Source organism: Camelus ferus, chromosome 35 (assembly GCF_009834535.1).
Source record: "Camelus ferus isolate YT-003-E chromosome 35, BCGSAC_Cfer_1.0, whole genome shotgun sequence".
NCBI lineage: Eukaryota > Metazoa > Chordata > Mammalia > Artiodactyla > Camelidae > Camelus > Camelus ferus.
In genome coordinates, this window is record NC_045730.1 from 7630260 (window position 1) to 7644073 (window position 13814).

Consider the following 13814-nt stretch of genomic DNA (forward strand, 5'->3'; position numbering starts at 1 on the left):
TTTGTGATTTGTTTATATAATCTCCTTGAGAACGACAAAATGTTGAGGTATCCTGGGATTAACAAATTAAGTTTTTAGTCCTGGATTTGTCCTTGACTAGCTCTGTAAACTCAAGCATGTCATTTAACCATTCTGACTCAATCTGCTTAGCTATAAAATAAAGATACTTGTGTATGATATAACTCCATAATTAATCCACGGTACTTTAGTAAACACCTTCACTGTGCCAGTGCCTTTGTGAAAGGCTAAGAATATTACGAATATAGAATATTGTTGAAGAATTGAAAACTACAATGTATGTTTAAGTAACACATTATGCAGGCAACTATTTTATGCTATTGAGATTATAAATATTTTTCTAGAGAGGCCAGGAGCATTTAGTTCTTACCTCAAATGCAAGGGGATCCTTATGGTGGCAAATTTTACAAATAGAAACTTGCCTCAGCAAAATAAACTACATGACAGTTATCAGGGAAAAAAGGTAGAATAGGAAATAAGTAACTGTTTTTTAACCAAGATACAGAAAGGACAGTGAGGCAAATAATAAAGTAATGACTTCTTTAGAACCCTGAGTTCAGAAGGACTGATGGTTTGGGATATCAAGAGTTAAAATTACCTATCAGCTTAATGTTTCCATGACAAAACAGGAAGACCACAATGGAAAATTTTTTCTTTGATTAAATAAAGAAAAGAAAAGGACATTTTAAAAATACCAACCTCACTACAAAGAGAGAATAAGAAAAAATAAACTGTTACCCTGCAATGTGAGATACCCACTGAGAACTGTATAAATGAAGATGACAATTGTGATAACAAAGACTAGAGAAAAAGGCCACAGTAAGAACACAGCCTCTGTTTTGATAAAGCCTACAGTTAGTGAGATTTCAGACTCTAGACTTACTGACTCCGCATCTTTCCAGAAATTTTCCCACTGTTGGTTAAAATGTTGAACACAACATTCCATAACGTCACTCTGCAGTCCGACCTAAACATCAGATTACAATGACAACTAGAAATAAAAGAGTCCCTTTGAGCAATATTCTCTCAGCTTCCAGGGAGCGTGAGAGAACGATATGGTGGGCTGAGTAGAACTGATCTTACCTTATATTCTGTGTGTATTAACGCCCCAAGTAAATGATTAATCCCACACAGAACAATTCTTCAAAGGAGTGGAAACATCTAATGTGGTTATGAGATTTCCAAAAGTTAGTCTATTTAATTGAAATAGTAACCATCACTCGCTTTATTAAAAAATACAGATTTCAGAAGACTTGACCAAAGCGAATACTTTTTTTAATTGTCAGCATCCTTGTAGTAGCCAGAGATTGATTTCCCAAGAGAAAAATAACCCTTCAGCTGAATATAAGATATTGAGTCCGTGTTACTATAAATACACATGAATTCATGGTTAATAATGCCCATTATCAATTCACATTGTCAGAATTTCTCCCATGCCTAGTGACTGCCTAAAACATTACATTTGATGTGATGTAACTTTATTCCTGTAACTTTATTCCTAGATTCTTTATTCTCTTATCCAAAACTTCAGGGTGTCTAATAGAACTTAATTACAATGTCAGTAAAGTTTTATGCCAAACATGCTTTTATTCTAATTTAGACATTCTGTAAATTTAAGGCTACAATTTAGTAAATTTCCATTCTTTGTCAGTTTGGCAAAATGAAACCATTAAGTTTAAATTTCCTTACTCTTTCTGTCATTTAAATCTCTAATTAACCTTTCCTATCAAGTGGCAATAAGCAATGGCCAAGGCGCTTGTGGACTTGGCTGTCCTGGAGCCCTTTCAGTACTGGGTCCTTGAGCCACATAAGTTTTCATGTCTACTAATACTTTTGGAATCAGAACCAAAAAATGTCACAGAAGTTACAAACAAAAAGTATAAATATAAATCATCAGATTCAGATGAAAAAGCCTTCCAAACTGGGCATACTTTTTGGAGAGATTTCTTTGTACTACTGCTAGGATATAATTATTTAATAATTTTATGAAATTCATGGGTCATGATGCCAAAGATATCAGAATACAAAACAGAACAAAACCCAAACAATTAACAGTCAGTGCTACCCACTAGATATTTAAAATTATATTTTTATTTTTACAAAGCAAAAGAAACCAGGAGGTGAGAAAATGATTGGAGGTTCATGACTGTAAAATGACCTTTTCTGGACACTTGGAGGAAAAGATGGAGAGGTCAAGGTCAAGGGGAAAGGAAGCCATCAATACATTGCTTACTTCTTTATATCCGAAGATGATGCGTCCATCCATGAGGAGGGTTGCTTGGAATGTGAAGCTTCCCAGGTTGTAATTATCCTGGAGATGTACATGGTCCCACTGGACAACAAGCGCTGTGCCTGTGAGCCCCAAGGGAACAGAAGAAATGCAATGAGAAAAACACAGCAAGCAATCCTGATGGGAATCTTCACAGACACAGGGATCTAACCTTCAAATCTAGTAGCTGAGTCACTTGAATTTTCAATTCAGTTAATTGGACTTCTGTTACTGAAATAGCACTTGGGATATTTTTAAAGAACTGAGTATTCTCTAAATATTTGGTAAAATCTAACCTCATACTGAGGTTAATATTGAGCCCAGTATGGGGGAATTTCGCCTTAGGAAGTCCGTTAATGTTAATGGGAACTGTCTGCTTAAATTTCCATGAGGCACTTTCAAAACGCAACCCAAGTGGATTGAATGAACTTCAAATACGTTTGACAAATGCTGAGAGAGAAAGGGCCACATTCAGAAAAGCTAGAATCACTTATAAAAGACTTGAAAATGTCTCTTCCATACTTAGAATTACACTCTTCCATGCTGAAGAAATTCCTTTAACACTAATGGGAATTCCTTCTTTGATTCACAATGCCTGCATTTCTGTCTTTGTTGTAGTGCTTCTAGAAGGTTGCAAGGTAGCTTAAAGGCCCCAGGCTAGGATTTCTGAAGCCCCCTCGAAGTACACTGAGATGAATCTTCAGTGCTGTATATCATATTCTGATGAGTCAATCTGCCAGTGTTTGCTATAAAACTATTATCATGAAATATAAATTGAAACACAGTTTAATAGCCACCAAAGAGAATTCATATTTTATTTTAATTGACATCTTTTTTTTTAGAAAATAAATAAGCAGCTAAGACTTTTGCTTAGCTCTAAGTATTGAATTTTCTGATCTCTTACAAAATCATGTTGCTAAAGAATGATGTACAGAAATGATGCCAAAAAATGATGTACAGAAATGAAACTCACAGAACTGAAACAGCAAAATGTTATCTCCCAGGTCAGTAAGTGATTAAAAAGATAAAAAAAAAAAAATCAATATTGTATGACAGGGAGCTTTTGGGTTAGTGGAGACCTGGAGATGCTGGGAGAGTAGAGTGCCCAGAGCGGGCATGGAACCTCCACACCCCTTCCCACACTCCTGCCTCATGCATTTCTTTCATCGGACTCTTCCTGAGTTAATCCCTGAACCAGGTGATTGAAGGAGAACAAGAATACTGTCATTACTGTGCTTCTGAGTATAACTTTAATGAGATCTTTTGACCAAGATGGTGATACAGGAGGCTCTTGACTTTCCCTCCTCCCATGGATACGCTGAATGTACAGCTACACATGGAGCAGTTTCTTTTAAGAGAAATTCAGAATCAGCGGAGTGACTGTTACATATCAGGCGAACTGGGAAAATACCCACACTGAAGCTGCACACATCTAGGTGCTTACTGTCATCCTCCCTGGAGCCCAAAAGAGCCAGTGGGTACTTCCCATGCTTCCTCCCTTTGACTTAGTCCAATGATAAAACCAAATCACCAGCATCTTTCTGGAAGGAGCTTGCACATATGTCTGGCATCCAGCTTTTATGTCACCCCAGGTCACCTAGATCTGAGAGACAGTGGGGTTTTGCATTCATGAGTTCCCCAGGACTGTAGTACACAAAGAAGCAATTGTTACTAGGCATGCCCGGGAGCACTTGCATTGTTTATAAGTATACACCCAGTGGGAAAAAAAAATAGGCTAACCAATACATACCATTATCAAAATATCTGACAGTTGAATTTCTGGATACACTAGGATCAAAATTTGCCATTAAAGGTGCTATGTACTGTGTGGCTGTTAGCATGCGATGTACAACTTCTCCAGTGTATATAAAACCTATAGTTAGAAAAATGAGAAATATGGTAAGAAAAAGCCCAGATGAAATTTTAATTAAAATATCTCAACGCAACTTCAGTCACATTTTGAAAATAAAATATCACAGTAGCTAACAAAAAGAAACATCAATGTCTGATCAGCAATAATTGGGTCTGAATTAAGTGACAAATTCTTGTGTGATGTAGGTAGCACCGTGCAGACTGGTAAATCAGAAATCTATAATATGTACAATTTTAATTGTGGGAAAGTGACTATTATCTGGAACAAATTGTTAGGCTGAAAAGCCTAATATAGTTCTCTTAAGTAGTTCAAACATTAAACATGCCTTTAGTAATCCCTTGTTATTTTAACACTAGCCAAACAGGCAAGTCCAGTTTGCAAATAAAATGCATTTTCACGATGTTCAATGCAGTTTCTCAATCTCAGTTTAGGACATGTTAGACATCACACATACATATCTTGAATAATAAAATGCAGAAAACGTTTTGAACCACTTTTGTCAAAGTTGAAAGGAGGCTTAACACCCATGGCAAAACTGGCACATTTGTCAGATTGTTTAAGTAGAACCGTATCGAGGAGGTAAAGTCAATCTGTCTGCAGATACGATGGTAAAACATTGATAATGTACAACAGATGCCTCGCTATTTAGAGAGTTATCAACGCCAGCCTATTCCAGCTGTTGGATAACGAAAGAGAATTTACTACGGAGAACTTCGTCTTGAATTAACTTTCAATAGCTCCTGTGTTACCCACTTTCAATTATTCACACTGGGTTTATTTACTTTGTGGATTATCCATGACAAATTGTTAATCCTATACTGGCTTCTTGCCTCCAAGGACTTCAGCTGCCTGGAAGGAGACTCGGCTCAGGGAATACTGATTTTTAATATTAACCTAAGAAGTGCACAATGAAAAAGCATCTATAAAAATGCACAAGCACACACGCATTATTACAAAGTAAAATTCAAAGCAAGTTGTTTGTGACAATGCAATTGTGATGTTTAGGCAATCATGAATTAACTACTTATTTGGGTTTACTACAGATCATTTTTCCATTTTCACAAGGACGAATAAAATAAAACAAGCAGATTTTTTTTTTCTTAAACACAGAATTGTGTGGAATTTAAACCTCTAAAAGTGTTAAAACTTTTGTTGTCTCACTTTGTGGTCTGAATAAAAGTTTCACTGGTGCATCATGCCCTTTATTGTTTCAAATTCTCAATTGTAATTTCTAGGTAAGCTATTGGAGAATTAAATCTGTAGTTATTTACTTTGATATTAATTTCTGTCTTTCCAGCAATGTCTTCTTTCCTCTGACTTCCTTTATATTTTTATCAAAGGCATAACTGAATTGTAATTATTCACCTTTAAAAAAGGCATTTAAACAAGTAAAATCTTTAGCATGTGTTTAAATCATCAATTCCTCTTTGTTTTTCATTTGCCAAAAAATACCTTTCAAAATAAATTCCCTACGTCTTGAGCAGAACTTTGTCCGTTTGCAATTTCATATAGCTCAAGTATACTAAAAGATATTATGAAAGGGTGAAACAGTCATTGCTTTTATTTGATTTCCCTGTAGATTTTCAGAATCAAGCTCTTACTGTTCAAAGTCCAACATCACATCCTTAAATTATAAAGATGAAGAGTGACCACTTTTCAGGGTCTGTGATTTATTTTTTTTTCTTTTATCCTCACCAGCATGCCTTTGTAATTTCACCGATACAAAGCTCCTATAAATATGATTTTTTTAAGGAAAAGATTGAATTATACTCTGAAAGTGTTCTTTTAGGGACCGTAGCTCTGGGTAGTTATTCCCCTGCTTTAAGTTCTCCCATGTACTAATAAGAGAAATTGATTGATTTAAAGAATAAAGAGGGCAGTAAGAAAATTTTAAATCAATACAAAATTCATTCATCAAAACAACTCTAAGAAAATGCAACAGCACTTCCTAGAAAAACAGAGTTGAAAACACAGAGCCATCAATGATTTCAGATATTTAATTCCTACTGTTAGTTTTTAAAATAAAGAAGACATACATACATCTTACTTATTTTAGATAAGTAAATATATATAAATACATATTTATAAATATATGTAAAATATATATTCATAAACATACATCTATATATATATATATATTTTATATATATTTGTCCCTGAATGTTCCTATATTGGGCAAAACGTTACTCTCCATTATCTATAACCTAGTTTTCATATCATCAGAATCATTATCTGCTGCTTCCTCTCATTAGGAAAAAGTTTTCCAGAACTACAATTTCCCAAATTTCAAAGGTAAAGTCTCAAATTGTTCCCAAAGACCTCAGTAAAATGATGGAAGAATTTGTTAATGTGTAAAAGCTATAATTACAATTCTTGATTCTTCTAGTATTGTAACATTAAAATAAATTATAAGTCCTGTTCTTATGAGTATTATTCCATTTGCTACAACCAGTATGAACAAGAAACAGTTACTATAATGACTAACATGTCTGCCACTGCTATTCATCTACCACCACCACCAAGGATAATGTGAAAACCAACGCAAGGATGCAAAAATCTCACTACTCCACAAAGTCAGTTTAATTTTGCTAATTCAGCGAATACTTGCTTATTTCCTTAGCCATATGAAAGCCAATTCCTTCATTATCTTAGTTCAGTTCTCAGTGACCATGAAGTAAAATGCGTGACTGTAGTGATGGACTCTACCGTGTCCTCCTTACATTCCTAGATTTTAAAAACATCTTTTTCAGCAGTGATTACTAACTGAGTGCAGAGAAACCTTACAGGCCTGCCGAGAGCAGGAAGAGAAGTGTGATCACAGGTGTTGAGTAAGAACCAGCTACACACATTCGAACTCCCAATGTATCCCTTCCCATCCCCTTCCCTCCGGTAACCATAAGTGTGTTTTCTATGTCTGTGAGTCTATTTCTGTTTTGTAAATAAGTTCATTTGTCTTTCATATATAAAATAGATAAACAACAAATTCATACTGTATAGCACAGGGAACTATATTCAATATCTTGTAGTAACTTATGGTGAAAAAGAATATGAAAATGAATATATGCATTTTCATGTATGACTGAAGCATTATGCTGTACATCAGAAATTGACACAACATTGTAAACTGACTATATATATATATTTATTGAAGAATATATATATGTACACAAAAAAAGGAGCCAGCTATGCAAAGTACAGTCCTCTAATAGAATAAAACTTTTCCAAATCTTCAAAGGCACTCATAGCTATCAGTGTCCCATTAGGCACTTGTCTCTTTTCTTTAGTTGTCTTGAGAATATCCAGTTGTACAGGAAAAAATATTTCATTTTTCTGGCCTTTCACCTTTTCAGGTACTTTAGGCAACATATTTTTACTGTTTTTTTCTTTCAAATTTGGTTATCGCCATCTGAAAAGCTAATCACAAAATGTCTCTTTTACTCATTATATGCTTCTAGTTTAAATAGCATTCATTTACCTAGTCATAAGATTTGTAGAAAAGTGGTTCTGATCTGGGTAGTTTGGAACCCAGAAAGATACCTCCACTTAAAAGATCCAAATAAGAGAAGCAAATGCATTTTGCTTTTTGAATTTCAAATCATAGCTACCCACTGCATTTCTCTTGCCTTCACCAGTAAACCTAAAGTAAAGTTCAGAGCTCAGCTGTAATTGACAGCTTTGTCCTTGCACCTGAAGGATCTCCCTGGGCTATTTCTGTGGATGGTCTCTAGTCACTCGAATAGTCTAGTTTTAAATCTGTAAACCTCATCGAGTCATTTGAGGATTTTATCATTGTAAGCCCTCGCATGAATAACCCTTACCCAACCATTGTATATTTATTACCCACAATTACATATTTACTGACTATAAACCACTGACTGTGAAATTAACCAATATCTAAATAACCTTTACCAATTACGTTATTTCATGTATTCTTTTCACCATATCCTTATAATAGCTTTGAAAGGAATTTTATTATTATTATTATTTCCATTTATTAAATGAAATATGTAATCAGGCTGGGTAATTTGCTTAAAGCCACATGGCTAGAATTAGTCTTCTGATTCCAAATTTTATGAACTCTTCACAAGATACTTTAGAATTCATTATGTATCCAGAACTATATACCCTCCCTCATCGGATTTCATACTTAAGCAAGGAGTTTAAGGAAGAAAAGACCTGTTGTCTCTGTGAAAGTTCCCACACCTCTACCGTAGGGCAGAGCGGCAGTCACCACCAGTCCTACTACTTCTATTGCATTGCTTCAGCCTCTGTTCTTGTAATTGCAAATTGCATAAATGGATTTAAATTAGGCTCCTCTATTGCAATCCACCAAATGACTCTCAAATTGGTAAGTGAATGACTTATGACTAGGGAATTTATTTAATAGTGGAATCAAATTATTTCCTAGCTGTGTGACGTAAGTCCCTTGACCTCTCTGTGCCTCCTTCCCCAATCTGCTAAATGGAGGAGTAATCACACCAATATCATTGGATTGTCATGCTGGTTGAATGAGTTGATACATAAAAAGCACTCAAAGACAGCGCTTAAAACAAACAAAAAAATTGCACAAAACAACCAATCAATTAAATCCCTTCTAATTTTCACCCCTTGAAGCCTTTTCTGCCCAATAGTTGATGACACCTGCACTGGGATGTTTATATAACTTCAAAATTGTGCTTCCAACTCAAATGGTATGATCTGTGTTTCTCTGCATTATTTCACTTTGGGTTAAGGTGCACCATTGAGCCTAACTACAAGATAACAGGGAATTTTAAAAAAGCCTTAATGTCCAAGGTTCTACATTTGATATATGTTTCCTTACATTCTGATGGAATAAACAGCCTGTAAAAATAAACAGCCTCCTATTGGTTGCAAACAGTTGTTTGATTTAATTACAAGTGTCATGGAAATGAAGGAAGCATGAAGAGGCTGTAGCTGCCTATGAAACATTCTGTGGAACTTTAGTGTGTAAAGGACTACATACAATATCCTCCTTCATCATCTTTCCGTTGTTATTTTTGACCCCAGAGGAAAGGTTGGAGCTCATGGCTATGCCTGTAGGGCATTGAACATTCATAGGAAAATGCTGCCTTTAGGAGACAAGTGACAATAGTGCATGCCACTGTTGTCATCCTTGTGACATGTGTACTATGACCCCTACACATTACTCAAGTAGACCTGAAATTTATGGTCTTTTATCCATGAAGATTTAGAGAACAGATTCCTCATCCTGATCAACCTTATATATGACCTGTTCCATCTATTCATGAAGAACTGAGTTGTTTAACTGGGTGTTGTTTGCAGTTATTGTTTTATCAATTGTTCTGTGTTTGTGGTGGACAACTGGCTGGAGGCAAACAAATGAAATCTGAGCATAATTCAACTTAACATTCTGCACAAATGCCATTTTATCATAATACCTTCTCACATGCTATAAACTATCCCCTTGCAGACAAATACTTGTTTGTAGTTCAGTCAGCCTTTTAAGTAAAACCACAGGTAGCAGCAACTGCTAATCTGAAAATTTAAAGTTGTGGTAAGTTATCTGGTAACTAACTGTCTGCCAGCTGCAACCGTCCAATGATAGGTTTTGTGTAACAGGCTTCCTCTGGACAAAATTGTTGCTAGTAGACCACACAGTTCACTGGGAGGATATTGGTTTGTACACGCAGCCTAGATGGTTAAAGAAAAAAGAAAAAAAAAGCAGAAGCATTTCTGAAGTTCATGAGAGCTTATGGACCATGGGCTCCTGGGAAGCAACCATCCTACTGTCGATCATCAAATATCTTCCCTTTACAATTCCAACCAGTCAGGGTGAAACATATCAATCATATTTTATATACTGAAATATATATGTCAACATAGATTGCATCTCATAGACTCCTTTATCTTATTGGCTTAAGGCACCACCGGGGACTACAAATTACAACAAAGTCATCCTCTGGGGAAGAAAGCAACCAGTTACAGCTTGGTTATTGGCTACAAATTATGTTCATGAAAGTACCAATATAAAATTCATGTTGATATAAAGTGCCTCTCTCCAACTCCAGAAGAAAAGAACAGGAGCCAGAATTGTGTAGGTGAGGAAAGGAAGAGACAAAAATCTCCTTTCATTTTCACTGTGAACTATCAACAAAGTTAATAGTTCTTGCCTTCTTCATCTTGTTTCTCGTATAAATCAATGTCACTCATTCTTAACTCATGTTAATTCTTAGTTGTCACTGTCAACAGCTCCCCTCTTCCCTCCCTTCTCAAGGCTTCTGATCATCTGGGATTTCCAGAGACAGGTCTTTTCACGGTGCAGGCAGTTGACCGGCACCCCCAGGTTTTGGGTAATGCATGAGCTACATGCTTTCCACGATGCCGGATTGTTCCTTTTTACTTGAAAATCAAGTTCATCCCCTCTATTCAGATGGATCCAGGGAATATTTTAAAAGCTTTACTCCTACAAGGTGAAAAAGGGGAGGGTTGCTTTGAATTACTTCTGGCCCTAGTGTGAGGATTCAGGGATCCTGTTGCCAAATGCTGGACTCACGTGTAGCAGCCAAATTACAGCTGGGAGTCAGTCCCCAGCATCTGAGGTCTGCTTGGTTTGGGGGGATGCTGCCCTGTTTGCAAAGCCTTTATCTTGAATCCCACCCAGTACCTTGGACCCTGCTCCTTGTGGGCAGTCTTTCTAGAAGACAAATACTTGATTTACTGACCTATAAACTGCCGAGCATCGGAGTGGGGCTCGTGTCTTGCTCTGGTTTTCATTCCACCTCCAGGGCCCCTACCTACTGTGAGAAACAATGAAAATTGTCCCTTCCTTTTCTAAGGATTTAAAAGCTATCACTGAAACCCATTTTTTTTAAATGTCTAGAAATGGCCCTGGAAGGAAGAGTTCCAAATGTAAAGAGAGGCCACATCAGGCAGCCTCTGCACCATCAGACCTGACTGTACTTATGAACAGGCTGTAGCACCATGTCTTACCTTAAAAATCAGGCAAATTTAAAGTAAAAATGTAGCAAGAGAAATGCTCATTTAGATTCTTGCCTAGACTCGCAGTCTATCTGGCCTCCAGTTTCTAAAACAAATTTTATTCCATACTTCTGAAAGGATAACTACACTTTCCGACCACCATTCCTCCAAGAAACATTTTTGTTCTCCACCGCTGTTTACACATTCCTAGGAGAGAGAGAAATCCCAGCCCCAAGTGTTACCAGAATCCATCCGAGTCGAGTCACAAGATGCCTCGGATGTACGGACAATCTCTTCATTGTCCTCCCCTGTCCAGTGCCAGAGAAACAGCATTCATCTAGACGAGGAAGAAGCTGTGCAGGGGCCGGAGAGCTCTGCTTCCCAAAGACAGCCACCTGCACTGCCCCACCTGCCCCAAACCAGAGGCCTGGCCCTTCCTTTTCTCTCCAGCTTAACCAAAATATCCCAATTGTTGCCTCAGATGGTTTGAATTTTAACGCCTTAACATTTAACTTACACATCCAATCTAGTGTTATATATACTGTTTCAGATGGATAGATAGATCCTAGGTAAACAGTGTGGTGCAAGTGTAGTGTGTGTACACATGTTACGTATATGAATACACCTGTTATATACACATGCATTTCTCTCCATGAAAAGGCAAAGTGTAATGGGAAGACTCAGATCTGAGTTCTTCATCTTTTACAAGCTGTAAGATCCGATCTCATGTCATCACTTCCTCGCATTGAGCTGCAGGTTCTTCTGCAAAATTAGGCTACAATTAACTGCCTTTTAAACAACATTGCTGTGTGCACTGATTGGTGAGAAGGGACTGCAGTTTCACCATGCAGTGCACACACATTGAGCATCTGCATTGCTCTGACATCCTTCTGAAATCAAAGCTCCGTGGAGGCTCCCTCTGCAGCACTGACTCCTCTCTTCTGCTCCTGATCTTCGCGGTCCTGTGGTCAGGCTCGTACTTCTGTGGTATTTCCAACCTCCTTGAGCCATGGGCCCTTTTTATAATCTCAGAGGTGTGATCTTAATTTTCTCAGATGTTTCAGGAGTTGGCCGATGAGCGCGCAGTGAGAGGGACAAAATAGCCATAACAAAAGAGCACTGACCCAATTGTGTAGTCACTTTACAGTTTGCGCTTTGCTCTTGCAATATGCCCTACGGTTTGAACACTCAAAACAGTAGATGCTGAAAGAAAAACCAACTCTATTTGAGAAAAGAATGGAATTTATACCACACTTGGCTTTGTTTTTACATACGTATATGTGTGTGTGTGTTGTGTGTATGCACACCCATAGATACACACATGTATGTACACACATATATTACATATACAAACACTGTGTATGTACATACACATATATAGAAGACAGAGCAAGGGGCGGAGCATCGTAGAGTACATCAATTTTTGTAAATCAATACAAAACACATATAGAGTATCTTGAAATAGAAAGCACAGTAAAATCCAATCCGCTTACTTCCTCTGGAAGCATTTTAAGCATGATTTTACCCATTTTGCTGACCCCGCTGCACAGGCCTGTCAGTACCTTGGTTAATACCACCTAGACCGAGCTTTTACAAAATGCATTTATTTCCACAGACATAATGTATTCTTACATAAGATGTATCAACTCTATTTTAGGAAACACCATAAGTACAGACAGCAGTGAGAGACCGAAAGAAGCCCTAAGACCTTTCCGCATCCACGCCTAGTAATTCTCTCCCAATTCTTTCCCTCACACTGAATGAAAAGATAAACAACCCCCAAAAAATCAAGTTCATTTATTCAGGGTCATCTCGTCCCTGATGACTCAGGGGAGAATTTATTCGAAAATATATTCTTCCACCAGAGTTACTATACAGAATTACTTGTATTCATTTGGGATAGGGTCATTGAGGCTGAAAAGAGCAGGATTTGGTTAGAATTACCATTTATCTCACAAGTTAGATCCTAATCCAAATGTTAAGAGATTCTACTTGCTATAATCTTACTGTGAAAACATTTGACTGAAATATATTTATTTTGATCAAAATACTGGCAAAGCATTTTCTCTCAACCTTGGGAATCACTGCAAAGATTATGTAGATTCTAAAATTCTTAAGTACATATTCAAGCATTTGTACACATTCTAATATGGATACTTTCTATGTTCAAACAATATCCTATTTGTTTAAATGTGACTATGTATTTTATTCTTACTTCATACACACCTTAGACAGAAATAGGTAAATGTCTCTCAAGCCATCAATCCCCAGATACCTGAATGCGTTACTTTTCTAGCTACTTTATTAGAGACATTATTTTTCCATTCCCTTCTCAACATTTTTACTTTGATTACATCTTAACATCTGATTATACAACCTAAGTAAAACAGTAGGAAATGTTACTCGCAAAAGTGGCTCATTTACTTTTCATTTTGTTGGGCCTTTGACCAGAACATTACTTACTGGAAACAAGCAGAAATGGGTATGTAGCAAATAAAAGGCAGGCGATAGAACCACAACTCTGGATAACCCAGAGAGAAAGAATAATGCTATCCTGCTCTTAGGGTAACTGCTATGACCAGTAGCGAAGGAGCTTCCATGTGCAGTGGCAACATTTATTGCCTCCAAGGGAACATCAAAGAGGTCCTGAGATTTTTTTTTTCCAACACCTTTACATTTACATGTGCTGAAAAG

General features: G+C 36.9%; 1 protein-coding gene across 1 annotated transcript in view; it reads right to left on the reverse strand.

The window, feature by feature from the left end:
• PLXDC2 (plexin domain containing 2) overlaps window positions 1-13814 on the reverse strand; it is a 324630-nt gene that overhangs the window by 91121 nt on the left and 219695 nt on the right. Inside the window, exons 5-7 of the mRNA XM_032473563.1 lie at window positions 4038-4160; window positions 2166-2370; window positions 718-721 (exon numbers count right to left, since the gene is read on the reverse strand). Of these exons, the coding sequence (XP_032329454.1) occupies window positions 718-721; window positions 2166-2370; window positions 4038-4160 (332 nt within the window). The remainder of the gene's footprint in view (window positions 1-717; window positions 722-2165; window positions 2371-4037; window positions 4161-13814) is intronic.